This window comes from Rutidosis leptorrhynchoides, chromosome 7, assembly GCF_046630445.1.
Source record: "Rutidosis leptorrhynchoides isolate AG116_Rl617_1_P2 chromosome 7, CSIRO_AGI_Rlap_v1, whole genome shotgun sequence".
NCBI classification, from domain to species: domain Eukaryota; kingdom Viridiplantae; phylum Streptophyta; class Magnoliopsida; order Asterales; family Asteraceae; genus Rutidosis; species Rutidosis leptorrhynchoides.
The window spans coordinates 123,250,256-123,258,326 of record NC_092339.1 but is presented as its reverse complement, the minus strand read 5'-3'; the positions used below and the strand labels follow the sequence as shown (position 1 = coordinate 123,258,326).

General features: G+C 36.5%; 1 protein-coding gene and 1 long non-coding RNA gene across 3 annotated transcripts; one reads left to right on the top strand and one right to left on the bottom strand.

The window, feature by feature from the left end:
• The first annotated feature begins 1,687 nt into the window (after positions 1–1,687).
• On the top strand, positions 1,688–3,310 carry LOC139858638 (uncharacterized). 2 transcript variants are annotated; one of them, XR_011763016.1, is made up of 4 exons: positions 1,688–1,750; positions 1,929–2,013; positions 2,703–2,795; positions 2,945–3,310. It is a non-coding gene; the product is annotated as an uncharacterized lncRNA (long non-coding RNA). The 2 variants fall into 2 exon arrangements; XR_011763017.1 differs by having other exon boundaries at positions 2,904–3,310.
• A 2,508-nt stretch (positions 3,311–5,818) lies between these two features.
• On the bottom strand, positions 5,819–6,546 carry LOC139859576 (uncharacterized). Its single transcript, XM_071848361.1, has 2 exons — positions 6,455–6,546; positions 5,819–6,299 (listed from the first exon to the last, which is right to left on the bottom strand). The coding sequence occupies exons 1-2, from the start codon at positions 6,544–6,546 to the stop codon at positions 5,819–5,821; spliced, it is 573 nt and encodes a 190-aa protein (XP_071704462.1).
• Positions 6,547–8,071: the final 1,525 nt, after the last annotated feature.

Sequence of the window (8,071 nt, the reverse complement as noted above, 5' to 3'; positions counted from 1 at the left end):
TGTTTAATGTGTCATAATCTAGTGATCTTAAAAGAATGAAGAATCATTAACACACATAGGATTTGCTTAAGTCTATAATCAAGTTTAAGAATAAAATTTAGACTTGATTAACTTGATGTATTATAACATGCTTAATTGATATTAGTTGTTTTACTTATTAAGACACCACGAACACACTTAATTAATTCACAAACAAGCTTAAAGTTGAATATTAATGTGCTTTGTAATTAAGTGGGTTGTTGTCATCAATGACATGTTGACCAATCAATAGGACTTTAGCAAATGTGTTAATTACAAATAAAAGATTATGACAAAACTGAGATTGACTCAAATGATTATAATTACTTGTATCCAAGAATGTTAGACTTACCACTTTGAACATGACAAGTCACTATCAAGACAATACATCCAAGGTAAATGAATACTTTATGCATATAGTACTTGTATAGGATGTTGGCTATCTTTTGCATGTATTAAATGAAGTAAAGAGTCCAAAGATTCAAGTTCAAAACTGATTCAAACGGCTCTACAACGGATTGAAGTTTTGGACCGGACCGCGTGCGGTCGACCCACGGTCGACTGTGGTCCCAGCCGCAGTAACGACTATATTTTTATCTCTCCGTATAAATAGCAAGACTCGGAGAACTTTATAGACTTGACCCTCTTGCATGCTTCAACTCAAAATCATCAGAGAATCACAAGACCATAATTCATATACATGTGTTTGTGATTAGCAAGAGAAGTTCTATAATCTCATAGATTGTTGAAAGGGGTTGTAAACTTACTATCAAATTACTATCATTGTGAGTTTACTTAGGTTTGTATTAATCCTTTGAATTGTCTTAGGTTTGTCATCACTAGAAAGGGTGAGTGTTGTACTTTGTATTTAGAAGCATAAGCTAGCTTAGTTATCTTTTTCATTAAAGGGAACTAGGAAGTTGATTAATTTCATTGGGAATTAATAATTGTCCAAGATGAAGACAAGTTGATCTAAGGTAGAGGTAATCTTTCGACGGGATAGAAGGATTATGTTTGTTGTCTACAAAGAAGTACAAGGCTTGTAAATCGTATTTAAGTTGGTCTAACTGGTTTACTTTTTCCGACGCCTTTCTTTCGTTTATGTTCGTTAGCTTGTATCGGATAGATGTCCTTCATTTATTGATGAAGGCTTCTTTTTAATAGTAATCGTTGATTTAGCAACAAAAAAAAAAAATACCATATACCAATTGTTAACTTAAATATATCATTTAATTTTTCAGCTTAAATAAGAATCGTTAAGCTAAAAAAGTTATTTAAAATATAACAATTGTTAATTAACCTAAATATATTATTTAAATTTCTTTTAATAGACTGTGTCGTCATAGCACACTTATTTAAGCAAGGAGTACAACTTTTTAAAGCAAGTTACTATCTGTTTTTGTGAAGGGGCTAATTTCACGGGCTTATTCACAAAAATAGAGTCTGGGTTATAAAAAATAGTCAACCTAGTCAAAGTCTTGAATCTCGTACAGACAAAACAAACACATATACACCGAGTCACGCAAACACAACAATCGCTAATCCAATTCAATTCTTTTTAGCCTACCAAGAGCGTCCATCCTTACAATCAACCAATCAGAAGACAGTCACACGGATCTCCACTAACTCTGTTTGAAACTCACTGCAATCACAACGTCCACGTTTTCTCATGTATATATATATAATCAACACAATAATCGCTCTTCAAACTTTTCATACAGTTCTTACTACCGTAATACTCCGTATATAATTTGTAATTCGTGATTTAGTTATTTTTTAGTTCCTACTAATTTTACTTTCTGCAAATGATTATACGATTGTATTTGGTATTTATTAGCATAGTTATGATTTAAACCTTTCGATATTGTTATCTGAAATTCAATATATGTTGATGAAGTTACTTTTTGTAGGTTGTATTTAAAGACATGGAACTATGGAAGCAGTGGTACTGTAACCAGGACTTGTTAATTCAAAGTTTTATTAAAATTCTAGAAGGTTAGTTAAATCAATCAATTGCTTAAATTATTTAAATTTGCGTGTTTGTTGTGAGTACGTCCTAATATGGTCAGTTATTGTGACTTATAATTTGCTAGTCTTCATGGAGTTCTATTTGTTTACTTAGCCTGAAAGGATTTTCGTATTTGCATTTTATTTTAGTTTCATAAAATAGTAAGTATTAGGAATAGGAACTGTAGTTTGTTTAAAAATGATGCTTGTTTGAGGATTAGTGTATTGATAACACTGAGGAAGCGAAGGCCTATCTGTTATGAGGGCACCCAGGAGAACTGCATGGTATATGCAATGGCATATATTTATCTTTCTAAACAAACTGATGAAATTTAGAAAATAATATGATTTATTGAATGTACCTTTCTATGGTGAATGTTGCTGCCTTCTTGTTTACTTCTGCTGTTGTTTTGTTTTGCAATACCTTTTTGTTTACGAGTGTTAGGTTGTCTTCATCAGTATTCATACTATGGAATTCTAGATTTATCTTATTGCCTTTCATATGCCATCCTTGTATCTATATATACTCATTTTGTAGTGTACAACAAGAATGATATACAAACAAAGATGTAATACCTATTCTTTTATTTAGTTGGTTTTTGATTACATCTCTTTATCTGGTCCTGATTTCAATTCTCTCTTCATTATAATTGAAAGTATTTTTCTATTCAATTCAGCTTACATGGTATAAGCAAGGTTGGAAAACTTAAAACTCGTTAGATCTCGGTCAGAGTTTTGGGGAGTTCTTGGCAACTTGAGGTGAACTCGGTGTATGATATTCTCCCTTAATATAAATATATATGATATTATATGATATTCTCCCTTAATATAAATATATATGATATATGATATATGATATAATAATATATAAATAACAGGAGTTGTTATTGTAATTTACTTAAGAGAAAATTACTGGCAGCATGGTTGTAAAACTCGGATGACTCGGCCGAGTTCTCGGCGATAACTCGGAAAAGTTTTCCAAACAAGAAATCAGTGTCTAACTCGCTTAATTACTCGGTCAATGACGGTAAAAAAACGGCGTCAGAAAACTCAAATTTTGCCTCGAATGTTTAAAGAGGAGGAAGGAGAACAAGAAAAGGAAAAAAAGAAGAGAAGAGAAGAAGGAAACAAGTGAAACTTGTCATGAATTAATCCGAATCTTGTAGCAAACTTTTAAGGTTTTCAATTTATATTATAAACAGTATACGGATATAAAGGGAAGAAGCGTGTGTTACTTTTAGATCTGTTACTGATCTTTTAGGAAGACTGATATTTTAAAATATTTCAACAATTTCTTTTTCTTTTATTAAAAGACACTAATAACCCCTCAACTTATACCAAACTTTTTGAACCTTTGATAAAATGACAACAACAGTTCATGTTATTTATATATTGTTAAAATATGTATATTTATTTAAAAAAGTCAACGAAAGTCAACATCCGAGTTCTCCCCCGAGTTCTCCCCGAGTAGCCGAGAACTCCTCAAAAACCTCCTGCCGAGTTCTCCTCGAGTCGCGAGTTCTACAACCTTGACTGGCAGAGACCATGTCAGAGTGGATTTACGATTCCTGATGTACGGACTACTGGTTGAGGTAATTCATCCGACGATAACCACACATCGCTCGACACGCGTAATCGACTACCGCTAGTCCTACAATTTGAAAATGCATACAACCGGTCCATTGGGCTGTAGAAGTCACATCAGCGGTATCACCGAGTTGCGTAAACTCATCCGGCAGTATCGGCGGTAGGGTTTTGAAATCTTGATTTTCGCGCTAGCTTATTTACCCTCTTTGCTTTCATTTCATTTTTTTACAGACAGCAGTGGTGTGGTGGTGAACTTGTGTTTCTGGCGGTAGTCTAGGCTAGGCTTCCGGTTGGGTTCTGGCGGTGGTGGTGATATATAATCGAGTAATCGACTGCATATTAAGAAATGGAAGACAACTTACTTTTAATATGCCGTTGATTACTCGATTGTATATCACCACCACCGCCAGAATCCAGTCGGAAGCCTAACCTAGACCATCACCGGAAATACAGGTTCACCACCACACCACCGCTGTTTGTAAAAAAAAATGAAAGAAAAGCAAAGAGGGTAAATAAGCTAGCGCGAAAATCAAGTTTTCAAAACCCTAACGCCGGTATGCCGAGTGATTTTACGCAATTCTGTGGTACCGCCCAATTGACCGGCTGTATGCATTTTCAAAGTGTGGGACTAGCGATAGTCGATTACACTTGTCGAGCAATGTGTGGTTACCGCCGGATGAATTACCACAACCGGCAATCCGTACGTCTAGAATCGTAAATCCACTTTGGTCCCACACTGGAAACACATTAAGAAATGGAAGAAGACTTACTTTTAATATGGCGTTGATTACTCGATTGTATATCACCACCACCGCCAGAACCCAGTCGGAAGCCTAGCCTAGACCATCACTGGAAACACAGGTTCACCACCGCCGTCTGTTAAAAAAATTAAAGAAAAGCAAAGAGGGTAAATAAGCTAGCGCGAAAATTAAGATTTCAAAACCCTACCGCCGGTACGCCGGGTGAATTTACGCAATCCGGCGGTACCGCCGATGTGACGTCTACTGCCCAATTGACCGGCTGTATGCATTTTCAAAGTGTGGGACCAGCGGTAGTCGATTACATGTGTCGAGCAATGTGTGGTTACCGTCGGATGAATTACCACAACCGGCAGTCCGTACGTCTAGAATCGTAAATCCACTCTGACATGGTCTCTGTTACTAATTTTATCTTTAATTAATGGGTCAAGAGTATATCAAGTTTGTTCTTGTTATTAAAGTTTGGTAAAATTTCTGGGGTGGTTATTGTCATTTGACGGCGATTGATCGAGTTTTTAGTGAGTTTGGTCTCGAATCTCGATTTCTCGTTTACATTTTTCTGCCAATTTCTCGCTGAGATCTCACTCGCCCGAGATGACCGAGATCTTTAACCTTCGGTATAAGAGCTTAGTTACACTTTGTATTTTGATTTCATTTACAAGAAGGTACCTTGAGAGTACATAATCTGTTTTGAGGGCACCCATGAGATTGCAATATCAGATACTACAAATTCATGTTATATGCAATTGCATTGATTTATCATCCCTACATAACTCTACTCAATCATTAATTTTGGGCAACATGTGACTTCATATGTGATGAAAAGACCAAAACTCATCCAGAAAACGCTCACCTACTTGACACGCACCTATAACCGACCACTATAGCAGAATTGTCACTTCACTTAAAATCCAACACGTCTTGTCTATACACTTGCATAAATTTAAACATAACCATTAAGCTAATAAGTCAAGTATAACCATTACTATTTCTTAACCCGTCTACGTTTGTTTTTTTTTAATGTTTTTATAACAACTACATGTGTTATTACTTTCACAACCACCATTATTGTTAGTATTCTTTTAACCACCAACTTTCTTTTTAGAACCATCGGTCACATCCTTGGTCACGTCTTTTACATGATGTTAATTGTTCATCTATTGCTTGATAAAATATTTTATTGATCTAATAAAACTTCTATAACCTTTAAACTTCTATAACCTTAATCCAAAACTGAGTATCGACACCATTATCGATCTTTCTATGCAAAATGTTTGTAGGAATCCAATTCATGTTTCTGCCTTTGTTGAAACTGGCCAAAATGGTGTGCCAAATTCCCTTGGTACGTATTCACCTGTTGTTCAAAAGTGTGTGTTGACCATGAATGGCATTTAAAGTGCGTACCCAGAGTGTCCAAAACCATGAATGGCGGCATTTAAAGTGCACACCTAAAAAGTATTTGGGCAGGAGGTAAAACGCCAAACCCATTTGAAAATCAATCCAAGGTTGAGAGCACGTAAGCTACTGATTTCAATTCCCCCATTTTCAAGTGCATTAAGAGCGATGTCCCAAGATATCCAATGCATTTTCTTATTGGAGTCGCTACTACCCCAAAAACATTTAGCTCGTAACCCTTCTAATTCTTTAAATACCGTTTCCAGACATTTAAATAACGAAAGATGATAAATCCCTAGACTCCCCAAAACAGATTTTAAAAGCGTGTACCTTTCGCCTATAGATAACAATGAGGCTTTCCACCCGGAAAACTTCTTACGAAACTGATCACATAAAGGTTTCCAGTTACGAGGCGTATTCACATTGAAGCCAATCGGTAAACCTAAATATGCCAATGGAAATGTACCTTTTGAGCATCCAAAAAACTGAACGAACTCATCAAGAGCAGTATCATGGACTCCAAGACCGAAATATCTTCAAGCCCGAGTATTGATAAAAATCATTCAGGACTTGGAGCGTGTTATCTAGGCTATCTTTGTTCCATTCCTATATGATCAACTCATCATCCGCATAAAAAAGGCGAGACACATTAAGACCCGAATCATCCATGTGAGTGCCTTTTATCAAACCCTTCGCTACTTTTTCTTTCAGACAAAGGTGCAAGCCTTCCATAACGACGAGGAAGAAAAACGGGCTCAACGGGTCGCCTTGACGAAGACATCTTCTATTATTAAATTCACTGGAGGGGGTACCGTTAACCAATACTGAAGTACGGACATTTTTTAAACACATGCATATCCATTGGAGGGGATCCCAGCTCATAGAATCGAATGCTTTCTCAAAATCTATCTTGTAAATCTAGAGAAGTCATCCTCGGATGACTTGGCCGAGTTATCGCCGATAACTTGTCAAAATTGTCCAAACGAGTAATCGGTGTCTAGCTCGCTTAATTACTCGGTCAACAACGGTCAAACGGTGGTTAACGGCTTCGAAAAACTCAGATCTTGCCTGAAACGTGAAAAATTGATATTTTTTGGGATTGTTCTCTAGTTCCTCTATCCTATCGGGTTTGAAGAAGCCTACAAATTTGAGTAAGAAAGAAAAATGTACCTGCAAGCGCAATTAGGGTTTGAAGAAGCCTACAAATCTTAGGAAGAAGAATAACGATGCATACGAGAAGAAGAATTGAGTCTATAAACTTACCATCGTTGTTTTGATTTGTAATGTAATGGATGGAGATCTTAGGTATTAATGGGGAAGAAATTAGGGTTGTGTGTTGGGCCCATTTTAATTATTTGGACTTTTTTGCGATTTAATGAAATCTGGCCTGTATGGAATTTAGATTAGTTATATATTTGTATGGAATTGCAGCAACCAAAACAGGCTAGAGCCCAAATAACTCAAACAGGCTAGATTTCATGAAGTCACAAAAAAGTCCAAATAACTAAAACGGGCCCAACACAAAACCCTAATTTCTTCCCCATCAATACCTACTATCTCCACCCGTTACATTACAAACCAAAACAACACTCGTAAGTCTGTAGGCTCAGTTCTTCGTCTCATACGCATCTTTATTCTTCTTCCCAAGATTTGTAGGCTTCTTCAAACCCTAATTGCGCATGCAGTTACGTTTTTCTTTATTCCTCAAATTTGTAGGCGCCTTCAAACCCGATAGGATAGAGGAACTAGAGAATAATCCCAAAATATATCAATTTTTCACGTTTCAGGCAAGATCTGAGTTTTTCGACGCTGTTGACCGAGTAATTGAGCGAGTTAGACACCGATTACTCGTTTGGACAATTTTGACGAGTTATCGGCGATAACTCATCCGAGTTTTGCAACAGTGTCCGAATGCTCCCCCATAAATGCCGACATTCTCTCCCATAGAAAAGCTTTAGCTCTCGTGGTTTGAGGTCCATAAATGTTAATCATGAAGAAATTAGCATTGGAGGTTTACCCATTTACCTTTGACACATACAAAATTCTCGCCTGACCAAATCCTTTCCTTGACGAAAAAGTTTGGATCCCAAATCCAAACGATACCTCCCGACATGCCGCGCGAAGAACTACTAGCATAGTTGAAAGCGTAGTTACCTCACATTGTCTTTACCCGAAATAAATCTAGAGAAGTCATTTTAGTTTCTGAACGCCAAGGAAATGCACATTATTTGCGGAGCACATTTCTTTGACCCAAACCCTTTTGCTCCTTTTTTTACTACACCTTATGTTTACAGGAAGGAGCTGCA

Excerpts from the sequence above, each read along its gene's own strand:
- LOC139859576 (XM_071848361.1), bottom strand. The coding sequence starts at position 6,546 with ATGTCTTCGTCAAGGCGACCCGTTGAGCCCGTTTTTCTTCCTCGTCGT. Across the intron at positions 6,300-6,454 it reads GAAAGAAAAAGTAGCGAAGG|ATATTTCGGTCTTGGAGTCC; the intron begins GTTTGATAAAAG and ends TCGGGCTTGAAG.